A 26,246-nucleotide genomic window follows, 5' to 3' on the forward strand; every position below is an offset into this window, starting at 1 on the left:
CCATAAAATTACAGAACATTACTGTACATAATTTAACAAGGACTTCCTGTAAGATAACAGCATTTTCTTGTATCTGTTCTCTGTAATTTTACAGTCAAAGTATTTTAAATTACATTAGAAGTTTGTTATCTTAAGGTTGACATCATTTAAATAGCGGTGTAATTTTGTTACTTGATAGAATTATTTAAGCAATGTACAGCATGAAAATGTCAAATAACATGTCTTTTGAAGTAAATAAAAGTAAAAAAAAAACTTTACTGTCATTTAAATCTTGCAATTTGCCAATAGGTGGCATTTTTCTTTTAATTTACAGTTGAATTATGAGTTTTAGTAAAAAAGTCTAATTCCACTGTCTTTTATTGCATTTTTACATTTTGTTACATTAGCTATAGTTCTCATTAATTCTCTGTAATGTTGTTTTGTTCTGTTATTTGTTTGTTGTTTGTTATTTGTTTGTACTGAGCGGGTCAACCCGAGTAGGATGGGTTCCTCGGACTGAGTCTTGGTTCCTTCCAAGGTTTCTTCCTCTTAAAGGGAGTTTTTCCTTGCCACTGTGTCACCACAATAATTGTCATCTCTGTGGTGCTGCTCATAAGAGGCGTGGACCTGTTTTTTTCTGTAAAGCTGCTTTGTGACAACCTTTGTTGTAAAAAGTGCTATATAAATAAAATTGAATTGAATTAATCTCCAGACGTTAATGACAAACACAAATAACGCATATAGTATTATTCCATGTATATTAATGCAAGCAACAAGAAAATGCAGTGACAGGCTGCATGGTCTTTTATAGAAGCTCTTTATTAACAGGTGCACTGCTCATTACCAGCACTATACAGTGCTAAATAGTGCTCAGGAAATATAACCACTTTTTTTTTTTTTTTTTTTTTTTTTGAACCACAGCCTTAAACCCAGCCAGGTGGATAAAACAGCTTTGAAACTATATTATGGTGAGTCGTCTAAACTGAACATCTAATTACCATAGCCACGCCCCACAGACAGCTGCATTGCATCCCATTCAGACCTGCCACAGTGCATGCTGGCTTACGTTGAACGCAGCCCCTCCCTCCTGCGAAAAAGCAGCGGACCTCAACTTTATTCAAATTAACCTGGCATCCGCGATGCGTACAGCCAATCAGGAAACAGCAGGCTGCCGCGTCACACGCATGCAAGCCTCACACACACAGAACAGCCGCCTTTTAACCACAGAAGAGAAGCTGAAAATGGCGGAATATGGATTTACAAAGCTACAGATTACTACATTTATTAAAAATGTAAAAATATTAAACTTATTATTGACTACTTCTGTTGCTTCCTTTGAATTAAAAATGTCACGGACACGCCCACACGCTGCGAGCCAAGAGATCCGGTGTTCTGACGATTTGTCCTACCTTGTCGAAACGTCCTACCGTGGCGCAGAATGATAGATTATATCTGTCGATTTATGCTACTTTGTCGAAAAATACTACCGCGCGTGTTTTGTGTTTCACTTTCTATTTGATAATACTCCTTTCATTAAAACTATAGGTAGGATAATTTGATAGCCTAATTATAATCATAAAACAGTACTCCCTTCATTAAAACTATAGGTAGGATAATTTGATAGCCTAATTATGATCATAAAACAGTACTCCCTTCATTAAAACTATAGGTAGGATAATTTGATAGCCTAATTATAATCATAAAACAGTACTCCCTTCATTAAAACCATAGGTAGGATAATTTGATAGCCTAATTATAATCATAAAACAGTACTCCTTTCATTAAAACTATAGGTAGGATAATTTGATAGCCTAATTATAATCATAAAACAGTACTCCCTTCATTAAAACTATAGGTAGGATAATTCGATAGCAGAAATAACCACAATCGGATGACCTGATGGGAGTTGATTAAGGTTCACTGTGATTTTACTGAATCCCCAAAGTTTTTTTTTCTCATGGTTTGCTAATACTTTTACTAATTAAGTTGAACATTGCATTGTAATCCAATAACACACATTTTTATAAACATATTATACAGTGTACTTAGATTTTACATTTTAAAACAAACAGTGCAAAGTGCAGCTTAATCCAGGAAAAAATACATTCAGGTTATTTGTTAACTGTACACTTTCTACAGTGGTAGTTGGCGGAAATCTCTTTACTATATTGGACACATTCAAAATGTGCCCAGCGACTGCACACATCACACTGCACCTAAAAAAAAAAAAAAAAATCAAATTGATATCCATTAACAATGTGTGACAAATAGGAAAAAGAAAACATTAAAAACGATTATATTTACTTATTTATTTTATTGTAACTCATTAACAATGAGAGTACTGCATACTTGCAGACATGTAAATATTTACCATTTCAGTCATGCTCTTGTCTCCATCCCCTTCCAGCATAGAGCAAACTGTGCAGTAGTCCTCTGCATTGCCTTGAAGCAAATTCATTTTCATTATTTTTTTTTTGCACAAAAAGAAAAATGCTACTGCAATGACAATGTTACATGACTGCAGTGACCCTGAAATGGTGGTGTTAGTTTGTGTTGTTCTGATGTGAGTGGATCAGACACAGCAGTGCTGCTGGAGTGTTTAAATAGAACTGTGTCACTGTTGGACTGAGAATAATACATCAACCAGAAACATCCAGCCAACAGTGTCATGTTTGCACTGATCAAGGACTAGAGGAACACAAACTGTGCAGCTATTATCTCTAACTTTACATTAACAAGGTAGACCTACCAGTTAGAAATTAATAATAGAGTGGACAGTGAATGGACAGTGTTCGAAAACAACAGCAACACTGTAGTGTCTCACCCACATGTACCAGTACAACACACACTGAAAGAACTGTGAGTATTTTATGGTTGTATTTCACTGATGACAAGCATCACTACACAATTTGATTCATACATAAAATACTATATCACCTAACCAAAATTGATTCATAGAGCATAGGTGAGAGACAAAATATAATGTACGATATGGTAATAATGGCCACTGCTACACAACTCACCTTTACGTTCAAGCAATGAACAGGCTATCCCCATTCGGGCGGTGCTAATAGCTGCTTGTGTTGTCTGCACATTGTCGATAGCTCCAGTAGAAAGAAAATCTTCTGCGAACTGCAATATTATTTACAAACCTTTTAAACCATACACCAATTGGCCTGAAGATATTTATGTGAACAAAAGCTGAAAAAGTTAACATACCTTTAGCACTAAAACGCCACAGCTGCTCGCATCTTGCTGTGGGTTGTGTTTCAATACTGTTGTTCGCCATTCAGCGCTGTGATCTTGGTGTCCAATCATCTTTAAAAAATTCCTATTTGGCCCAAAACATAATATTTGCAATCAGAACGCGTATGTTTCTTTGTAAAAAAGATGAAATAGGTTTCTTAATAAGAAGCTTACCTCCAGTTCCGCAAAATCTTTCTCTCATATAATCCCTCATTTCCCATGGGGTCAATGATGGAGAGGATCTTTCTTGACATGCTGACAATCTAAAAAAAATGAATGTAAATACTTTGGTTTAACAGTGATTTTCTGTTAATTTTTTTTCCCAAATACAATCCTATTTCCAAAAAAAGTAACACAAAAAAATGTACAAAAGCTGAATAATTCTAAAAACACCCGGTGGAAAAAATTATTTGATTTGAAAGGTCAGTAAGATGACTGAGTATATTATGTGTCTCCCCGTCCTTAGTTCCCAAATGATTAATACAGTGGTGAACATTTTTTTTTTTAAATTTGTTGCTTGTATTAAATTTAAAACAATGCATTTTCATGCATTGATATGATATGGTTTAAATAAATTTAACATTATTACATCCTGCATTTATTTATATTGTGTACAAAAATGGTTCTTTACCTCAAACAAATCTTTCTTTAAGATTGTCCAATGTATTTTACGTTCACACAGTATTACTCAGATCACTGTTCATTCCAAAATATTTCAGTGTTTAACCCCTTTAAAAATACCCTTGTTGGTGAAATAGGAACTAAGAATTAAATGCTTGAATTTGATTTTATGAACTTCAGTGTTTTCCACTGTAGTATGCATTGAAATATATATCCTGACAATATATTGTGACCCATAACTGGAAATGAACAAAGCAACATTACTGGAAATATGTAATTTTAAGAACACACACCACAAGAATCCAATGTCCTCCGGTATTGACAGGGCACAGCCATGTGTCCTCAACTGGGAACTTCATCTGCGTTTAAGTTTTCAACAGAAAATATTAGTTATGGTTCTAAATGGGTTAAGTAATCACCAGAACTTTATGTGTAAATGCATTACCTTTCTGAGACATCGAAACTGTCCAGCAGCTAAAGAAGAAGCAACCACTGCACACAGCTGATATACAGGCGTCTGTAAAACAGCAACCAGCAATTAGTATGATAAGAACATATCAAAGAATCTCAAAATAACTACATCCTTAAACCCTACTTGCCTTATGTTGTTCAATCAGATGGTTCAGGTATGCATCAATCACCTATATTCACACAATAATTGTTAATAAACAAATAAACAATTTGTTTATAAAAAAAATCTCTCTAAGGATTTTGTTCCAACTGCCTGGCCTCTTTGAATAGTTTGATCCAGCAGCAAAAGTGTCCAGCCAGTTGGAACTAAATCCTGAGAAGGACTAATTAAACTTTATTTATTTCTAATTCTTACTTCATCAGCGACCCATTCGGTCCCTTGCAGTGTTCTAAAAGAAGAATCATACAATTTGTATGGCCCGGCAACTGCTTCCACCTGATTGTTGTCCTTTGAAGACCAGAGTCTCATTACTGAAAATAAATATGTAAACATTAGCATCACCATATCAGTTATATACTGATAAACAAGGCTAAAACAGGGCAAAATAAAACAAACAGTGTAAAACAAACAGGCCAACAGGCCTCATGCAAACAAAAAAAGCAAAAATAAATGGGATGGACATGATAACCTAAACAATGATTGTTATTTAACAAATATGTTTAAAGGAATCATCTAGGACTGTGGGAGAATCAATGGAAAGTAGTGTGCATAGCCTAATTCATAAGATGTTAGGTGTAAAAATCCAACCGGGGCTGGAGAAGAATTCCTTCGATACATCAAATACCTTGCATTTTCATAGGTTATTTTGTCCACCCTAAAATGTGAAATGGCAAGATTAAGACCAACAGTTCAAACACAGCCAGGGGGCTTATAGAAAGAAGAAGAAGAAGAAGAAAACAGTTTATCATGGGCAAACCTCCATGAACAAAAATGTTCTGGGTTAGACCAAACTGGTAACAAACGGACCAACAGGTCAAAATCTGAACTTTGTAACTATGCCACCTTCTTCTTGAATGCTTCTTTCAGTGTTTGATGAGCTCTTCATTGCAGGCTTTTCAGTTACTGAAGTTGTTTCAGTGTTTGATGAGCTCTTTGTTGCAGGCTTTTCAGTTACTGTGGTTGTTTGCACATGTTTTTTGACATCAGCTTGTTTTGAAGCTAAACGTATAACTGAGCACCGTTGTACATTTGGGTCTGTGTACTCTTCTGAACTCTTCTTCTTGGAAGAAGACTGCTGAGGACAAGGAGAGAAGATGCTGCTGCTACTGTCGGCTGCCTGGCTTCTTCTATATGGTTTTAGATGGCCAAAGTTGTATTTGTTTTTCAGGATGGCTCCTTCAGGGTTTTTTAATGTGACAAGTTTGCCACGGACTGACTGGATAACATATGGACCAGAGAAATCCGGTTCTATTCTTCCGCCTTTCCTTCCTCGCTTCCTCATATTCAGTAGAAGTACTTCATCCCCATCATTATACTCAACATTTTGGTATTTCTTCTGCACTTTTCTGGCATATGCTTCTTTTTGTTTTTCTTGAGACTTACGTATGTTATCTTCTGCTGTTTTTTTAACAGCTTCCGATGTTTTTTGTTTTGAATCAAGAAACTCGCTGTATCCTCCTTCAGGGAGAATAATCTTGGAAAGCTAAATTGAAAAACAGTCAGCAAATGTTACCCCAATTAGTGAATACAGTAGACCAGAGTAAACTGCCTTATCCAAACTGCCTGCATCAGATAAACATTAGTTTGAGCAGAGAGAGAGAGAGAGAGAGACAGAGAGAGAGAGAGAGAGACAGAGAGAGAGAGAGAGACAGACAAGCCCCAGTTTCAGGTGTTTTTGTTCATCCTTCCTCTGTGAAAAGACAGCTGAATGTTATGGGTCTAGAAGGATGTGTTTCAGTCATAAAGCCCTCAATGAGAAAGGAAGATACAGACACAAAACAAGGAAGGTAGGAAGGTTCTGGTGTTCTCAGTATAATGTACTCACCACTCCAGAGTCCAGACCTCAACACTGTTACATGTTATTTAGGATTATGATGGTAAGAAGAAAATTATCAACAGACTTCCAAGACTGTCATCTGAGAAACTAATAGAGAGTCATAATTTTATTACAATTGTAAAGACAAAAACATACTTACTGGCACTTCAACAGGAACCTCTGAAGGGAACACTGCCTCCCTCCCATACATCAAAAGAAACGGGGAGAATTTTGTGGTAGTGTGCACTTTAGACCGCAATGAAAACAGGGTGGCATCCAGATAGACATTCCAATCGTTTTGCTGGTCATTGACCAATTTTTTAAGGGCTCTAAAATGCAAAAATATAATTAATTAAAAAAATTGCTTCGTAAACCAAATTACCAATAAATAATAGCTAATGCCAGTATATATAAGTGGTTCCCAATATCCACCATGTGGAATACCAGTGACGTTTTGGCTACATCTCTGAAATGAATCTTCATTTCATTCATTCCATTAACTATCTGTACAGACACTATATGTCCAGGACATGACCAAACATTTATTTTACTTAATATTTTACTCTTTATCATGAATTAGTTATGATACAGAGTAATGTGTTGTTCCCTGGTCCCACTTGCATATCACTTTTTCAACTTAAATTGACGATTTATTAGACTAGTAGTTTATCCTGTGCTGAAAGCTGAATGAAGTGTGACTGCTGTTAAAGTATGAAGGGGTGCTTAACTGTACAAAAGTTAGGGGAACAAATGATCTATATTAATTTGCTAAAGGAAATGCATTGCTTGCTGGAAAAGAATGAAATCATCAAGTTTATGCACAAAAAAACACCATGTGACATGTTTTAGAGCAATGCTTTTATGCATTTCCAAATCAGAAAAAGTTGGGAAAGTGTGGAAAATGCAAACAAACAATCCAGTGTTTTTTACATGTCCCTTTATTTCATTGCAGACAACTTATTTGTTAATATACTTCAAATACTGTATTATAGGCCTATAGCACATCCTTAAAGTTGGCACAGTGAAGCATTTACTACTTTGTAGTGCCCTTCTCACGATGATCATAATTGGTTTAGGCACCAAGGATATCAAACAACGAAGAAATATTTCGTTATTTTACAAAATTGTATTGCTGTACTATCCCAACCTTTTAGGATTGTGTTGAAGGCCTAAAATCTAAAACTAATGTATGACATGCAATTAACATGAAGTTGATCAGACAAAACAGGAAATATGTTGAGTCCACACTGTCTGCAATGCCATTAACAATGTAAGGGACACTGTTTTGTATTACATGCATTTGCCACTTTCCATAAGGCACTATATAGGGTGTGGTTGAATTGGCTTTGCCTTGCAAGCATTGTAATAAATACAAAAATATACCTTTTTATATTGTCATTAGTCTTCTCATCCAGGCCATTTGTTTGTGGATGATAGGCTGCTGTTACGCTCCTTTGGATGTGTAGCAATTCACAAAGCCTATGGTTAAGCTTTAAAAAGATATGATTATTGTAATCAAATATATTTATAAAAACATTCAATTTGCATGCAAAATAAATACACAATCATCACAAGCATAGTGTCAAGACAGCAACTATGAATCCTAATAAACAGAGGGCTCAAAAGTTTTCCAGTTTAATGATTACGCTTACATCATTAACAAATTCCCGTCCCTGATCTGAAAGGATGCGCTTTGGACAGCCATGTCTATAAATGATAGAACAAAGATTTCTACCCACTTCAGCTGCAGATTTAGTTTTCAAAGGAAAGGCCTCTACCCATTTTGAGAAATAATCTGTAACTGTCAAAATGTATTGAAAGCCATCTGAAGTTTTTGGTAATGGTCCTGTTAGGTCTATCCCAATGAGCTCCCAGACCGCAGACACCTACAAAGCAAAAAACAAATAAGCTATAATTAAAGACAGATATATAGATACTTTATTGATCCCAAAGGAAATTTAGCAGCCAGTAGCAGTTACAAAACACAGTAGAAAAACAATAGGTGTAGTACAATAAGAGAGCACAGTAAGGGATATAAGACTCTAAACTAAAATTCAAAACTGAGACTTAAAAATATATACATAAATATATAAATACAAAAACTATACATAAAGTATGGAAGTAATCAGTTGTAGATATGAGGTAGTGCAGTAGAAAAATAAAAGTAGGGCTGGTCACTATATTTCTTACATAATTATTTTTTTGATCATGGACATTGTTGATTACAAAAAGAGCACAATCAATCATATCTAGTTGGAATTTGTGCAGTTCAGGATATAACATGTTGAATAAAATGGAAGGAGAGTATTTGCTTGTCTTTTAATTTTTCTCACTTTCAGAAAAAAAGAATGACACTGTGTCAGAATTATTTAAGAACCATGACATTATATTTTGATCGATTTACTTGGCTTTATTTCATTAGACTGTTTAAGTTAAGGAGAAGGTAAGGAGGAGTTTGAATTAGTCACTGGAAACATGACACTGTTGCAGTCCAAAAAAAAACATGCAACCTCAAACCAGTAACTTTAAAGGAGATGGCAAAAGTTTGTAGCTTATAATGAATATTTAAGTTGATATACGGAGGTTTTACTAAATATTTCGCAGTAATTTCATTGCTCCACTGGTTAGGACATTTCATAAAATGCAAAAGACAGCTTATGTGCTGAAACCATAAATGAGAAAATTGATGCAGGAGCATGTATTATGGCTTTATTTTTCATTGGCATTATGAGTTTCTACCATAATTGAATAGTGTTGCAACGTCTATATTGTGCAGCTCAGTTCACTACATTTTCAACATGCAATGAGAGAAAACTCTCTTTTTGGTTTAACTTGGTAAAAGCAATCACAACCACATGCGAATTATTCAGTACAAAAACACAATTATTTACCTTAATGCACTGTAGTGGTTGTGCAGCGGTCAAAGGCTTTCCAATTTTCTGGCATTTATCACATTCCAGTACCTTTAAGATGAACCCAATTAAAATCCAAACAGCTTGCAATTATTTGAAAATACAGTAATTGGTTAAAAAAACTAACAAATGAGAAAAAAAATACATACCCAGTTGTCAATGTCGATTGACATTCCATGCCAGTAAAATCTGGAACACATGGCTGTCCGTGTTTTTAAGATTCCTGAATGTCCACCCATGGGAGAGGAATGAAACTCCTGGAACAGCAACATGGCTTCTTCTTTGGTTTTAATAACCCTTCTTTGATTCCCAAAAAACAGATCTCCATCTACATAATACAATTAAATACTTTATTAGATTATCAATGAGATTTTACAGTCCTACCTATGGTTTTAATGAAGGGAGTACTGTTTTATGATTATAATTAGGCTATCAAATTATCATACCTATAGTTTTAATGAAGGGAGTACTGTTTTATGATCATATTAAGGCTATCAAATTATCCTACCTATGGTTTTAATGAAGGGAGTACTGTTTTATGATTATAATTAGGCTATCAAATTATCCTACCTATGGTTTTAATGAAGGGAGTACTGTTTTATGATTATAATTAGGCTATCAAATTATCCTACCTATAGTTTTAATGAAGGGAGTACTGTTTTATGATCATAATTAGGCTATCGAATTATCCTACCTATAGTTTTAATGAAGGGAGTACTGTTTTATGATCATAATTAGGCTATCGAATTATCCTACCTATAGTTTTAATGAAGGGAGTACTGTTTTTGCTTGTAATTCTGAATTCTGAACATAATCACCATATATATGCTATACATCTGAGTGTGTGTGTGGGTGAGAGAGAGAGCAAAAAGGAGATCATAAAAAGAGAGATGCTTATATAAACTAACCCTTTATCTGAAAATTGGAGGCATATCTCCGAAGGTTCTGCCGCTGTGATTTGTCAAAGTCTGATGGGTATGATCCCGAAGACAGAAGATTGTATACTGTTTCCCACTTCTTTTCCATGGCTATCACGGAAGATGGATGGAAGAAAAGGGTCAATTTAAAGTCCAAAACAATTTCAAAAAGCACTGATAATACCACTCTATTATAATAGAAATATATATATATATATATATATATATATATATATATATATATATATATATATATATATACACACACACAAATATATGCACATATATATTTACACACACACACACACACACACACACACACACATACACACACACATACACACATACACACACACATATATATATATATATATATATATATATATATTATACTATATTACTGTATATTAAGTATTCATGGTTTGGCCTGTTTAAGTTTCAGTTTCGTAGACAATAGGCTCAACTAACCGTGTCTAGAAGGCTAGCTTTAATTCACTCGGCTAGCTAACTTCTGTGTACATTTATCAGGCTAAAAGACAAGTCTTAACTCCAGACTAATGTACCTGTATTTGCTCAAAAGCCCTAAAACAGCCTCTGAATATATTTGTGCTCTTGAGCCCACCAAATTAATGAGGTAAGGCTCGTAGTTACACGTGGGTAAGCGCAAACTACCGAAACCACCGAGAGTAACGTTAACGTTACAAACATTGAATAGTTTTGAACTTAACCGCACCATTTTTAACCACTCAAGGTATTTTTTTCTTCTATGTACACGTTTAAAACACTCCTGCAGACATTAACATGACGCCTAGTTCATATAGTAAGCTTAAAGCAAACAATGAACATTAAATAGACGTTAAAACATTATAAAGAGCAAGTTAACTCACCGTACTTATATCCAGGTAGGATAAAATTATGGGCGTACCCGAAAACCATCGTCATTTGACGTAAAAATGATGTGCGCATGCGCAGTAAGCCTCGGTAGGACCACTCGATGGGTAGGATGAAATGATAGAACACCGGCACATCGACATGAGTTAAAGAAAAGCACCAGTGGACGTGTACCTTTATGAAAGAGGCCACAACACCCCTAAAAACACACAGATACACTGCCACGCCGCCACAGTACACTCCAGCCAAGAGAAATAAATGCTTGTGAACATAGCAGTGTTTAAATAAATAATTATTTTAATGGTAAAGCAGCCCTGAAACTTAATTAAACAGTAAAACTGAAGATTATATCTGTGTTCCGATTTGTTTTGTAATGTGTTACTTCTTATTTACAGTAAAATGTAAAAAATGTAAAACTACTTTACTGCTATGTATTTTTACATCAAACACTGTGTTTATACATCAGGGAGTGTGTTTTTACACTGAAACTCCATAAATTAACATTTAAACCCCTTAAAAAAGTTGAGTTAAAAAACTGAGGATTTTTGTCATTTAAATTTACAGATTACTACTGTGCTTTTACAGGTGATTTAAAAAAAAAACAAACAGATGTTTTTACTGGGATTTTCAGGTATATTCTTTTTTTTTACATAAAATACAGAAAAATATGCTAATGTTTGCTTATAAAAGGCCTGTACGTAAGAGTGCAATGCTGATGCTATACTGTCAGTTGAGTTAACCCTGTAACAGACCAGCATTTTTTAGGCCTGATTTTAAGAGTTTAATAAAGAGGCTTTATACTCAAGCATTACCTAAAAAACGGTTTCACGTTTGATAAAAAACATTACTGAGAATCTACATTTAATGGCCCAGTCAATGTCCTGATCCCATTAAGCATTTTTGGCAGGACAAAAAAAAAAATGCTGTTCACAGAAGCCCTCTCTTAATTCTCCTATGAAAACATATAAATCATATAATATATATAAAAAGCATTTTGATTAAAAAACAACTATAATTATCTTTGGTAGCTATTTTTAAAGATTTTGGTTTGGTCAAGGTATAGATTTTCACATCAGTATTCTGTAGCTTTGAAGCATTAGGGTTGGAAGGAGAAGAAAGACTATAAAATCAATCAGAAAAGTCTGGTTATGGTGAGATTATAATTGCAGACACCATATGCAGCATAAACATGTCTGTATATCCTATTAAATAAATATATTTAATATAATATTATATAATATTAAACTCCAATCTGAAAGCCACCAAATACCAAATATCTCCAACTTTCTTGTGTGGTTATTAAAAACTTTGCAAGTTTCTCATTATAATTCTGGCCATGAAGTCTTTTGGACTTGGAGCAGTTTTCCACAGTCTGCAGGTTCTTGATAACTACATAGTCAGTTGTACTTCGTCGATGCAGCTTAGGCAGTAAACACAACACAAAAATTGAGGTCAAATTGGGATAAATGTTTACTGTGCTGTCATTCTGTGGCTGTCAATATTTTACATTTTAGAAAGCTTGACTTGAATTATTCAAGTTTTTCTTTTCTAAAGTCAGTAGACACAAAATAAAACAATACAATGCACAGTATAAATGTATATGACATTTTTATTAAAGCCACAACTTAAATTCACCACGTTGAACAGATTAGCAAGAAAGACAAGAAAATTATTTTTAAAATCTCTCTGCTGACACAAAGAGCCCTATTGTACACCCTGCGCAGTTAAAATAGCGTTGATTAGTGTTTCTGAATATACTGTGGTCTGGAAGTGAGATCTGTTCAGGTAAATATCTAGTATCTAGTTCCTATTTTGGTGAGGGGAAATACAGGCGTGCCACTGACCAATTAAAACCCTGACAACAGTCAGCCGCCCAATCCTATCTGAGTAAAACCAGCATTTGCTTCAACAATAAACAGAATAAAGAGTAAAGAATAAAGTAAAATTGCTGTTTTACCTATTGGAGCACAGGTCAGTTTTCTCTGCTAAGACGTGCAAAAGCGATGTGCTGTTAAGATATCAACACACCAAAGTCCCTGGCTCTTAAAGGGAGAAGCAACTGGCAGACCCATGATTAATTAGGATAATTAATACACACCTTTTGTGCCACGCAAGGTGTATTTTTTGTGCCCTCACAATACCAAAAACACTCTCTAAATCCAGTAGCATGATGCACAATTGTCCAGTACACTATAAATTGCTAAAATCAGGAGAATCTCTCGCTATCTTTAATAAACTCCTGAAGACAGAGCTCGTCAAAGAGCACTTACTCTCCTAACACCTCTAACACACTAACTACTTCTAACCTCATTTCCTTCTTCCCCTCCTTCAATCCTCTACCCCATTATTTCTCTTCGACCTCCTTTAGGCCCTATCTAAAGATGTTTTTACCTTTAACTTCTATTACTTTTGTACTTGACTATTGTAAGTCGCTTTGGACAAAAGCGTCTGCCAAATGTAATGTAATGTAATGTAATGTAATGTAAAATATTTACGGGAATGAAAGTTAAAGGCAAGGTGGGATTCAGCAAACCAAATTTAAGTGATCATTTAACTAAAATACTAGTGGAAACTTTGAGAAATGTTTTTTTGGGAAACATATCTGGTAGACTGATTACTCTACACTGAACTCATCTTCTTTTTTTGTCTTTTAAGTGTAAACAACTTCTAATGATGACTGTGGGTCTATTGCAGCATCACCAGTAGCGAAGAATTGAACATTATTAGAGCATGAAAGACCTCTTAACAAGCTGTATACCCTTATTCACCCTCTAACCCAATACCAATAGTGTTAATAGCACTCCACCAGTGTAACTACCACAATAAATCTAACTGATTCAAATAAGCACATATGGACAACCATATGTGCCCCAAAATAACATAATAAAAATCAAAACAGGATGAACTGAATGTGAGTTAAAAGTTAAAGTTAAAAACAGAGGTATGTGTTATACAATTGATATGAAGTTTAAAATGATGTATATGCTGTATATGATTTATAATTTATGATTTCCAGACAAAGGTGAAGCTTTAAAAGAGAGAAATAAAAAGGTGCATTCCACCAGGGCTGAACTGAGAGGTAGCTGGCACCATGCCTTTAAATTCCTCATGCTTTCCATCTCTGTGATCTGCCACTATACAGCTGATAAAAGATAGATAGAGGCCTGACAATGTTTGGATTGCCCTAAGTCAGCATTTAAAAGAAAACTTTATCCATCTAAACAGATTGCAGTAGATATGTAGGTCTTTTTTTCATGATAGATGTTGAGCAGTGGAGAAGAATGAGGCGTATTCTGGAGGACGGGAGAAACGTCTTGTAGAGTGCTTTAAATTCCCCGCAGGTGTCTTGGCGATGCTGCTCTTCAGCTGGGATTGTCAAATATTTTACAGCTCAAGTCAGCTCTATGCTAACCCTCTGTGTAGGTGATATTATCCTCAGGAGAGTCTTTAGCATATGAAGGTAAGTTACTTGTGAAGCAAAGTATTTGCTGTGTAAACTGATGATGTACAGCGTTCACATCTGTTTGTAGTGACTTTACAGATCAAACCTTAAATCTACTTCATTTCCTCACAGTTTGCAGTGCAGATCACAACTGCAAGGTACAGCTGTGTAATGCAGAGAAGAAGCTATATGTCAACACAAACCAGAAACAAACACACTGTAAAAAATAAAACATTGGCTAAACGTAAAAAAAAGTGAAGTAATCGATCACACTAAATATTTGCCATTGGCTCAATATTAAAAAAATAAAACCTGATTATTTTTACTCCGTGCAAGCTATTTTTTTTAGATTGGGACAGTTAATTTTTTTTTAATTGTCCCAAATAAAAAAAAAACATCTATTGTCTTTATTTATGTAATGTAAATAGTCAATTTGGTTTAATGCAAAAACTTGACCTCAATGCAACTAATTTTACATATTAAAGCAACTGATTATTTATATTGCTGTTTGTTCACACAACAAAAAATGAATTAAAAGGTTCTGTAGACTTAAATAATATATATAATACAAATAATATAATATATATATATATATATATATATATATATATATATCCATACACAGGTATTCTCAACATATTCAACACATTATTATCATCTAACTGTCAATACTGACAGTATAATACTGCAGCAGTACAAGAGTAATCCAACACACTGTGATCACTAGGATCACAGAATAAAGTTAACTTACTCTTACAGCCTTCAAACACCAAGACCTGGCAACCAACCAAAATTATATTTCTGCTTGCCCAGGATAAAGTAGCTTTGGGCAACAGACAACACAAATATGGTAAGTAAGGGAAAGGCCACACCCAATATGCAAATATATGGTGCCAGGAGCCTTATGGGAAAGCTGTATGAACCAACAGTATAGAAAGAGCACTGACACGTATAGTAACTAAAAGCTGGTTTAAATCACTTTTTTTTTTTATTGCCTCAAAAAACATTTTTTAGTTTTCAGGTTGAAGTTTTCTGAACTCATTTTATTGAGTTGCGCTGGCTGGTAATTTCACTCAACTTAATAATATTAGTTCTCCTAACTAAAACATAAAATCACTTTTTAGAGTGCACAAGCCATCTTTTTCTCTGGGCCAAAGTTTATTTAAAATGAGAAAACTGTGGTCAGATGAACTTTTAAATGACATTACGCCCAAAGAGGATGGTATTGTTTCAGGATTATGTTAATATATGGCTTCCTATTAGCATTATCTTTAAACTATAAAATCTGTGGATTTGTTTGACCAGATAGTGATTGCTGGCAGAGGCAGTTCGCAATCTTTTGTATGTGGTCTAATTTTAATAGCTAAAACATAGAAGCTACTAAAAACTCAAGAAAACCATTGATTTTTTAGGGCATCTGCTTTTTTACCTTGTTCTCTCACCTGAACCTTAACCTGCTATTTACTTTAGAAAAACAACCCAATATCTGTGACTGACCACACAAAAACACACACACACATAGGGCGTGTCAGGGGTGTGATCTGTGTCACCTGTCTGATCATATCTTCTATTATTCTGTAACATTAATTAATAATCTGATACACATACAGACAGTACTAGTCCAGCACCTCACCTATAAACACAGTTTAAGCAGGGGCTGATTTTTTTTAGCCTGCAGCATGAGATTATATTATGTACTGTGGCTGGTTGGGATATGCAAAGCCTTCCCAAATTTTATGTTTCTGCCTGCTGTTGCCCGGTCCCAACTTTTTTTCAGGACATTGTTGAAATTACATATGCATTGGTATTCACATGCGTATTTCTTAGGTTTTGTTTTAAAAACGTAGACATAGAATGTAAAATCTAATATTGTTCCACACAGAGCTCCAGAATTGGAGTGGACAGATTAATTGGCACCCTTTACTTCTACTTACTACAGTTCCCACACACCTTATAAACAATAACTGATGTCACAGTAACAACGAATACATTTATAACATCACTATACCAATTTTTTTTCAGCTTTTGTGTGTGCCTCAGATTTGCAGAATTTTTGAAGTTTTCTTTGGGTCATTGTCTTGCTGGAAGACCCATGCCAATTACATCGGGTTAGACTGGGGTAAATGTATATGTTACATTACTTTTAGAGTCGAATATGCCGTCTTAGATAATTGATAGCCCATAACATATACATACAGTATATATAAACAGAATGACAGCAGCAGGGTTTTTCTTAAAGAATATTTTGATGGCACATTTATGAGTATTTTTAACACCTGCCCCTGTCTACATATATTATATATGTCAAGTTTTTTTTTTTTTTCTCGTTCTCTTTCCAGCTTTACTTACTTAGTTCCACCCCATCAGAGCGCACTGACAATGAAGAGGCCATTCTTGGATACAGTAGAAGACACGAGGTCAGCAGATACAAGAAACAGATGTGGACAAAGGAGCTAGGAGCTTCCAGAAACCCACCATACGTTTGCTTTTTTTTTTCTCCCTCCTTCAGCCAGGATGAAGAAGATTAAGAAGAAGAGTCAAGAAGAAAAGACAGCAGTTCTGTTTTTGTCTGTGCTCGGCTCTCTGCAGTCAGTGTGTTTTGTTCTGTTCTCAGCTTTTAATATTTATAAATGTCTTTATTCTTTCCTGTATCGACCTGATTCTTTGTGTTACTACAGTTGTGGTCAAAAGTTTACATACACTTGTAAAAAAACATAATGTTATGGCTGTCTTGAGTTTTCAATAAGTTCTACAACTCTTATTTTTCTGTGATAGAGTGATCGGAACACATACATGTTTGTCACAAAAAACAGTCATAAAATTTGGTTCTTTCATAAATTTATTATGGGTCTGCTGAAAATGTCACCAAATCTGCTGGGTCAAAAATATACATACAGCAACAAAATTTGTCAATTTTGGTGATGTAGCGAGTTGTGTCAATCAAATTAGCTTCATGTCATGGCCTCTTCACTTCTTGTAAGTGATTCTGATTGACTACAGCTGTTGACTTCTCATGAGCCCATTTAAATAGGGCTCATTTGACCCAGTGATTAGACTCAGCTACAAAAGCTACAATGGGAAAGTCAAAGGAACTCAGTGTGGATCTGAAAAAGCGAATTATTGACTTGAACAAGTCAGGGAAGTCACTTGGAGCCATTTCAAAGCAGCTACAGGTCCCAAGAGCAACTGTGCAGACAATTATACGCAAGTATAAAGTGCATGGAACAGTTGTGTCACTGCCACGATCAGGAAGAAAACGCAAGCTATCACATGCTGCCGAGAGGAGATTGGTCAGGATGGTCAAGAGTCAACCAAGAATCACCAAGAAGCAGGTCTGCAAGGATTTGGAAGCTGATGGAACACAGGTGTCAGTCTCCACAGTCAAGCGTGTTTTACATCGCCATGGACTGAGAGGCTGCCGTGCAAGAAAGAAGCCCTTGCTCCAGAAAAGGCACCTTAAGACTCGGCTGAAGTTTGCTGCTGATCACATGGACAAAGATAAAACCTTCTGGAGGAAAGTTCTCTGGTCAGACGAAACAAAAATTTAGCTGTTTGGCCACAACACCCAGCAATATGTTTGGAGGAGAAAAGGTGAGGCCTTTAATCCCAGGAACACCATGCCTACTGTCAAGCATGGTGGTGGTAGTATTATGCTCTGGGGATGTTTTGCTGCCAGTGGAACTGGTTCTTTGCAGAAAGTAAATGGGATAATGAAGAAGGAGGATTACCTCCAAATTCTGCAGGAAAACTTAAAACCATCAGCCCGAAGGTTGGGTCTTGGGCGCAGTTGGGTGTTCCAACAAGACAATGACCCAAAACACACATCAAAAGTGGTAAAGGAATGGCTAAACCAGGCTAGAATTAAGGTTTTAGAATGGCCTTCCCAAAGTCCTGACTTAAACCCCATTGAGAACATGTGGACAGTGCTAAAGAAACGGGTTCATGCAAGAAAACCATCACATTTAGCTGAACTGCACCAATTCTGTCAAGAAGAGTGGTCAAACATTCGACCTGAAGCTTGCCAGGAGCTTGTGGATGGCTACCAAAAGCGCCTAGTTGCCGTGAAAATGGCCAAGGGACATGTAACCAAATACTAATGTTGCTGTATGTATATTTTTGACCCAGCAGATTTGGTGACATTTTCAGCAGACCCATAATAAATTTATGAAAGAACCAAATTTTATGACTGTTTTTTGTGACAAACATGTATGTGTTCCGATCACTCTATCACAGAAAAATAAGAGTTGTAGAACTTATTGAAAACTCAAGACAGCCATAACATTATGTTTTTTTACAAGTGTATGTAAACTTTTGACCACAACTGTATATAATTACTGTGTGATTAGTATTAGTCTGTCTAAGAGCGAACTCTTCTGTCTGTTCGGTTTCCTGTCTAAAGAGAGAGCTTTTTCCTCTAACTGCACAGCCGAGACTCTGGACCTCACTGATGGCTCTCTATAATGTAAAAATTAATGATCCTGAAACAACACATATGTGCCATTTCACACTATTGTTTTTCGCTCTATTGTGTCGTAGCATAGTAATGTGTACCGTGGCCTTCCATTGTATTCTAAAATAAATGCTCAATGAATTTCTAAACATCTTGAGAATATGCTTAGGCCAACAGTCATTGCACCCTTGCAGTACTTTCAGAACAATGTTGCAAATCCAAATCCATTCACATATTCATTTCTTTTGTTTTGCTTTAAAAGAAGTAGATATAGAAGGAAGTCGGATATCACTCCACACAGAGCTTTTAAAATGGACTGGACTGGACTTACTGGCATCCTCAAATTCTATTCCTTACTGTTATTTGGAAGTACATCCCTTGAAAAAAACAATAACTGATGTCAGTTCCTCACAGTTGCAATAAATATGTCTATCTAACCTCCATCTGTCTACTGGAACTTTAGATCTCATTTTCCAGTCGACGGTTGCTCTAGGTGCCTCAGATTTGTAGGATGGCTTCGTGCAACTGATCCTCTGCATGATTTTTTAAGGTTTAGCTTGGGTCATTGTCTTGCTGGAAGACCCATAACAAATAGATGGCGACTAATAGTGCTGCTAGCTGACACTGTTACACTGTAAGCCCGGATAAGTTTAATTTACTTTAAAATTTTGAGGAAACCGGTTGCCTTAAAATGTTAAGTAATGGGTTAAGAAAACTTAAGTTAACATAACTTAGAACATCAAGTTATTACAACTAAAGGGGAAGTTGATTTAACTTTTTTATTTTTGTTATATTGTAAGGTCCAAGAACACAACATAGATATCTCTTTGCACCTTTTTAGTACCTTGGATTTGATGCCATATCATGTTTGTGTGCTTTAAGCGGCTTGAAAAGCCTGGAATTCCTGTTTTCTGCCCTGTGGTATCAATGTATTTGATCCTCTCTAGGTAGACATCCAGCCAGTGAGCTTTAACACTGAAGAAAATGGTGCACGCGATGCTTGTTGCTGTTTTACATCATGTCAACTCCTTGAGCCCCACACCATTAAAGTATCAGCAGAGTTTAGGACTATATCTATGCTGATGGGCGTGGTGGTCTGGAAATGAGGTGTGTTTAGGTGTGGTTCTTTCTTGACAGAGGGAAATACAGTTGCGCCACTGACTGATTAAAACCCTGACAACAGCCAACAGTCAGCCGCCCAATCCTACCTTAGCCATACAAGAGCATTGTGTGCTGCAACACACAAATCCAGCTTTTTTTTACTGTTCCCTTAAATGAGCTGCTGGTGCACCTTCACAGTGTGAACGAACAGGTCTCTTTTGTATCCTCTGCTGAGATGTGCAAAGGCACCTTGTTGTTAAGATATTAATGTGCCGAAGTAAGAGCACACCTGGCTCTTAACCCTAGAACGCTAATGCCGGGTGATTTTCACCCACACAATATTTTCATATGATTTTCATTGTGTTGCTGCTGTCATTGATGTCATTAATGTTATGGTTGGTTCCCTCCTGGTTCCTGTTATGTTTTTTCCAACGTTAGAGATAGAGAGTAAGATATTTTATGGGTGTAATTTAGTTAGTGATGTTAGTGTTTGTGTGTTTGAATCAGGCACTCACATCTCAGGAATGGGTGGACCAAAGACCAAGTTCCCACCAGCATTCATTTATTTTTTAGGACATTATCTGTTAAGAATTACCTGATTTTCCAATATTTTTTCAGCTTTTGTATAGGGTCATCAAAGGTGCCTTTTTTATTTATGTGATGTTGTATGTTGTAAAATTAAAAAAGGGTTCCAAAAAGTCTCATACAATGTATACCCAATGTTAGTGTTCTAAGCTTAAAGGGAATGATGACTGGCACACTCTGTTACACCCAAAACATACAGATGATTAATTAAGATAATTAGTACATGCCTTTTGCATGTTTCGCTTCACATAAATCACATTTTTTGAACCTTCACAATACCAAAGATATACCAACATGCCTTAATAAAATAGGGTCCCTGGTCCATTTTTTTTTATCTTTGCCAGGAACTCCATTATTCCCAGGGGAGGATGCCGCTCTTGCTTGACATACTATTCTTTCCACTTTACTCCACTTGAGAGGATCTAGGTTTAGCTCATGTTCCGGGGCTTTCCTCCACTTCTTCAACTGTCCTCTCTCCTTCACCAATCGCTCCATTTCCTGCTGTCTCCTGGACTTTGTTGGGATGGTTAATGATTTCTTCCTTTCCTTGGTGATTCTAAAATGCTCTGCACCATAGCTGTATATCAGCTCTTCCATCTTCTCCAGCTTCTTAATTACAGTTCCCCTCAGTTGTTCCAGAAGTAATCTGAGGTCTAGATTGACCCAGTCCCACTCATTTTTCTCAAAGGATCAGTGTCTTTCTCAGTTCCAGGAAGTTTTGATTTCAATCAAAAATCAACAAAGAGACCAAAGTTTGTTGTGGGCACATGAGGTGACATATACTCTCCTTTCACTGACTTTAAAAAATAAATTTAACCTTGGGCTTTTGTTCAAATTGCCTCTTGGAACATTCAATTCAATTCAATTCAATTTTATTTATATAGCGCTTTTTACAACAAAGGTTGTCACAAAGCCGCTTTACAGGAAAAACAGGTCCACGCCTCTTATGAGCAGCACCACAGAGATGCCAATTTTATGGTGACACAGTGGCAAGGAAAAACTCCCTTTAAGAGGAAGAAACCTTGGAAGGAACCAAGACTCAGTCAGAGGAACCCATCCTACTCGGGTTGACCCGCTCAGTACAAACAAACAACAAACAAACAAAAACCAGGCAAAGTCCAATTTCCAGACATTGCTGAAAACGTTGGACTGCTTTTCAACCCAAAACCCAATAAGATTATGGTGAGAATTGAGTTCCAGTCTTGTATCAGATGAGCAGGTGAATCTATATCATCTTATGCTGCTTAGCTTATACAACAACCACCACAGTCTGGTTTTGGAATTGCACTGAAGTAATGACTTTGAGAGCAGTTAGTTTGTGGTCAAGGCTGTGCATAGACGCAGGACAGTTTCCAGGCAACTTCTGATTTAATGGAAATCTCCACTTGATAAGAGTTTAACAGAAACAGCAGATAAAGGATTCCAAATGCTGCAGCCTTTATATCAGGTTCATCAAATAACACAAATACCAGTGTTGCAAGCAAGTTCAGTCCAGTGGGCACAGGCACTAGTGTGCTAGCACTATGGGAAATCACATGAGTTAGATAGATAGACATTAAAATTGACAGGTACAAGGTTTTAACCCTTAAAAAGCCTTGTCCCGTATATGGGCTACAGGTGTAGTAAAATTACTTATTTACATTCTGAAAATTTGAGGGCTTTAAAAATTTCCCACAGGACTCTTGGAAAAGCTGCCAATTTTCTTGCTACCCCACCTAAAAATTCCAGATCAGTAACAGGAATCAACCCAAATTCTGCATGTATACAAATAGACATAAAAAACAGAACAAAACTTAATGTTTGGAGAACATGACCTGTTTGATTTGTATACAAAAAAATATTGATTTTAAAATGAAGTTCGGGAAAGAGCCAATTTTATGATTTTATTCATTTTATTTTGACATTCGAATACTTAAATATTTTTATATATATTTGCCATTACATTTACAACTATGCTTTTTAGTAATGTTCCTTATTAATCATGAAAACTTGTAATGCTTAAATAGAAAAACCACGCTCTCTCAAGGCTTCATCAGCTGATTGCAAGCTGCATGACTGGGATTCAGACCAGCAAACTCCCAATTATAATGGCAGTGCTTTACACCCTGGACCACTTGTCACCCCTTGTCAAAAATATGCTTGTTAAAAAAAAAAAATCATTACTTTTTTTTCTATTTGGGCTCTAAAGTAAACACTGTATGATGTTCTTTTAAAGGACTAAACATCAAATACCATAAAAAAAAGATAAAAACTGAATATTCAACACTTAACAGCATATATGTATACCAAGAATGCCAAATAAGAAATACATATTAGAGTCAATGAAGTTAAAAATATATTTGCTTTTTATTGTGTCTGATGGTGTTGAACAAAAACAAAAAAACATGAAAAAAATACAGAATGAGGAAATTGCATCAGTACATTTCTTAGCAGTCAGGACCTTAGTCTATGAAAGCGCAGCGTAAGTTCTACTATACGCAACTAACTAAACGTAAGTTCAATGCTATGTCACATAATTACCTAAAAAATGTTAAAACATTAAATAGTTTAACTAACAAATTTGCTTCCAGAGTCAGAATAATACATTTTGTAAGTAAACAAACTTTTTATAAAAAAAATTATAGCATATTTTATTCAAATTTTCAGTGATACATGTAAAATAAAGGATTCATAGGAAGTGTTCCAAAGTCTGTTCTTGTATTCATGTCTCTGGAGTCTTCTAATAGAAATGATATTACTACCTTTGATGTGGTTGGATTATTTTAGGAAAGAAGATACTGCAGTTAAAGTGGAGAGAAATTGGAAGATAAGAGTCAGACGCATCAAGCAGTGAGATGTCAGTGTGGATTGTCTAAACTTGAAACAGTTTTTTCACATAAATTTATTGTTTTAATACTTATATCTATCCTTTGGAATCTCACCTTGCTTACAGAGATTTTGTCAGAAGCCCCTCCTGAGGGATTCCACACACAGCGGTGTACTTGGATGATGTCCTTATTACAGGACACACTGAAACAGTCAGCCCAGGAATCTCAAATTGGGTGGGAAATTGGTGTTAAAATGGCTTGACTGAAGACATCTATGTGTGAATTTATGCTATCAGAGGTTCAATATAAAGGACATACAATCCCGCAAAAAATGGGTTTAAGCCTTTGGAAAAAAATATAGGACCATTAATACCTGTTTAAATCCTTTGCATAGGCCCACATTTTAAGTCTTAACGTTGATGAATTAACTAAATTAATGCCACAATTAGCATCAGTTTCACAAACCCTGAGTGTGAACCCTGTGAGAGTCCACAAAATGTGTTTAACTAAACAGTAACATTTTATTTGGATGCTCTATCACAGATGCTTCATAGGTGTTCATCTAACAGTCAATTAAATGTCTATTAAATGCAACTAAATTCTAAGTTAAATGTAAATAATTCTCTGTAGAACCTAGAACCCAGAGTTAGAGTACATTCAATGGAGAATCATTTACTTTCACCTTAGTTTTCAGTTATATTTAATAGACATGCAGTTGAATGTTAGTTGGGCATTTATGTGGCATCTATAATGGACCATCCAAAAGAAGTAATACAAACTAAATACTTTTTAAATATATTACAGTGTATCCTATATTATGACTAATAATTAATCTAGGGTTCGGCACCTGTGATGCGTTCGTCTCTTTCTTGTTGGTGGAGCCCACCTTCCAGTCCTTACACTCCTACAACACGTAAACCCAACAGCAGCAACATTCACAGTGTGCCAGTTGTCATTCCCTTTAAGATCCAGCTGCACTCTGACTTTGATGTGTTGTTATTTAAACATTACGGCACTTTAGAGTGTCTCAGCAGGGACGTATACGGGTCACACAATATTTTCATTGTTGAAAGTGATGATTAGCACTATATTACTGTATTAGTTTAATGTGTAGTTTCCATGTTTTATGGCCAAATTATGTCTCAGTAGCTAGCTAGCTAACTTTCCCGTTCCACCTTAAATGGTGCAACAGATGAGATGGGCTGTAGCATTTAAGGCAGAACGGAAAAATAAAATAAAAATAAAATAAAAACTGATCAAAGCTAATTTCAGCTTCCAATCACGGAGAAATTAAGAAATGGAAAATAATCAATTAATTAAATACATTTCTACACCTCCCCCCTTTCTGAAGACATACAATAAAGTCCTAAAGTTTACTAGTTAATCAGCAGCAGTTTGGTTACTGAACATTAGCGGTCCTGATGACATTGTGTGCTTGAAGGGTTGTCCCAATTCTTACCCTGTTTGTGTCGCCCTGCGTTTGTTGCTTGTGGGCGTGTCAAGCTCAACGCGTGCAAGTATCAGGGTCCAGCCTCCGACAAGAAAAAAAGGCACAAAAAAGGAATCGCTTGGCCACTTTATTCTACAGCTATAACTCCCAAACTTGCTGGACTTTTGGCTGTTTCATCCGTTCCTGCAGATCGACGTGGGTCCACCCCACTCAACAGAATAACAGGGAAAAAAATAGAAATTCAGAGAGCAGAAGATTGAGGACGTCGGACCACCTTGTATGTGATTGGTCCAAAGAAAAGCTAGAAGCCAATCAGCTTAGAATGTCGCTTCACCGCGTCATAATTAATTTGCATAAAGTTGAGAAAAAGTCAGCTCCGTGTCGCTTGTCGCCTCTCGCGTGTCGACAAATCGCCCCCTGCCATAGGAAATGAATGGTCGCCTGTCACTTTGTCGCTCTCCAGTGTGAACGCAGGGTTAGGGGAGGATTTCACCCCTTCCCCTTTAACTTTGTTCCAAGAGGAAGGTCAGACCAAAGGGTGAAATGGAATTGGGCCGAAATAAGAAACAAACATGAATAAACAGAATTAATCTGATTTAATTTTGAAATGGGTCTGGGCTCTTATGGGTTAAATATGTGGTCTAACATGAACAGTCTTACCTGTTCATGATTCATCTTTGCGAACAGTTTCTTCAGGATTCTGGATCTGTTGTTGTTCCGCTGCATTACTATTGAGGACAGGTGTGAAATAACAGGGGGGACCAGGGTCGAAAGTCTTGCTTTCAGAATCAACATTACTGATGCACTACGACCTGCAGCTGCTTCTGATCATAACAAATGATGCTACGCTGAGACACTGGGGCTGTTTTGTCACACAAGACAGGAGACAACACTGAGTCGGCTTTGCATCATTTATAAAGCAGAGGAAGAAGCTCTGGTAGTGATGTTTGCAGTGGAGGAATCTCACCAGTATGTCTACTGTCCACAAAAAAAGACGTCCTTTATTGGCCTCTTAGATTAGCTGAAGCATATTCACCGGACTACATCACCACACCTTTAATAACTATAATACCACCAGTTAAAGGAGAACTCTGGTGTAAAATGAAGTTTGGGTGTATTAAAACATGAAACAAAATACTTATCTTTGTTGAATAGCACAACTCCGCTCTCTGGTAGCTTTCTGAGATCCAGTATTTTGTTCACAAATATGCTTTTAGACTTTTAGACATAGTTTGCACCTGCAGATAAATCGCTTTTTTTTTTTTTACCGTTAACCAGGCTTAAATTAGCCCTGACATTTAAAATAAGGCATTTTGAACTTTAAGAACTGCACAAGAAGTTTATTAAAAGCCACTGTTTCCATATCCCATTGCGTAGTTAAATGTCTGGGTGCCACCA

General features: G+C 36.0%; 1 protein-coding gene across 1 annotated transcript; it reads right to left on the reverse strand.

The window, feature by feature from the left end:
- Positions 1 to 1,879: 1,879 nt before the first annotated feature.
- LOC125803967 (uncharacterized) lies at positions 1,880 to 25,523 on the reverse strand. Its single transcript, XM_049482814.1, has 19 exons — positions 25,509 to 25,523; positions 24,246 to 24,302; positions 11,010 to 11,187; positions 10,114 to 10,233; positions 9,355 to 9,533; positions 9,185 to 9,256; positions 7,946 to 8,179; positions 7,677 to 7,783; positions 6,454 to 6,622; positions 5,321 to 5,960; positions 4,673 to 4,788; positions 4,446 to 4,487; positions 4,292 to 4,363; positions 4,140 to 4,205; positions 3,400 to 3,488; positions 3,199 to 3,310; positions 3,003 to 3,111; positions 2,351 to 2,421; positions 1,880 to 2,195 (listed from the first exon to the last, which is right to left on the reverse strand). Exons 1-19 carry the CDS (start codon positions 25,521 to 25,523, stop codon positions 2,091 to 2,093), a joined length of 2,553 nt encoding a protein of 850 aa, XP_049338771.1. The 3' UTR covers positions 1,880 to 2,090.
- Positions 25,524 to 26,246: the final 723 nt, after the last annotated feature.

This window comes from Astyanax mexicanus, chromosome 8 (genome assembly GCF_023375975.1).
Source record: "Astyanax mexicanus isolate ESR-SI-001 chromosome 8, AstMex3_surface, whole genome shotgun sequence".
NCBI classification, from domain to species: Eukaryota; Metazoa; Chordata; class Actinopteri; order Characiformes; family Acestrorhamphidae; genus Astyanax; species Astyanax mexicanus.

Bases quoted from the DNA above. Each gene is read 5' to 3' on its own strand.
- LOC125803967 (XM_049482814.1), bottom strand. The intron at 10,234-11,009 runs GTGAGTTAACTT...CTTCCGTGATAG, and splicing joins CCTACCTGGATATAAGTACG to CCATGGAAAAGAAGTGGGAA. The intron at 5,961-6,453 runs GTAAGTATGTTT...TTTTCAATTTAG, and splicing joins AGGTTCCTGTTGAAGTGCCA to CTTTCCAAGATTATTCTCCC.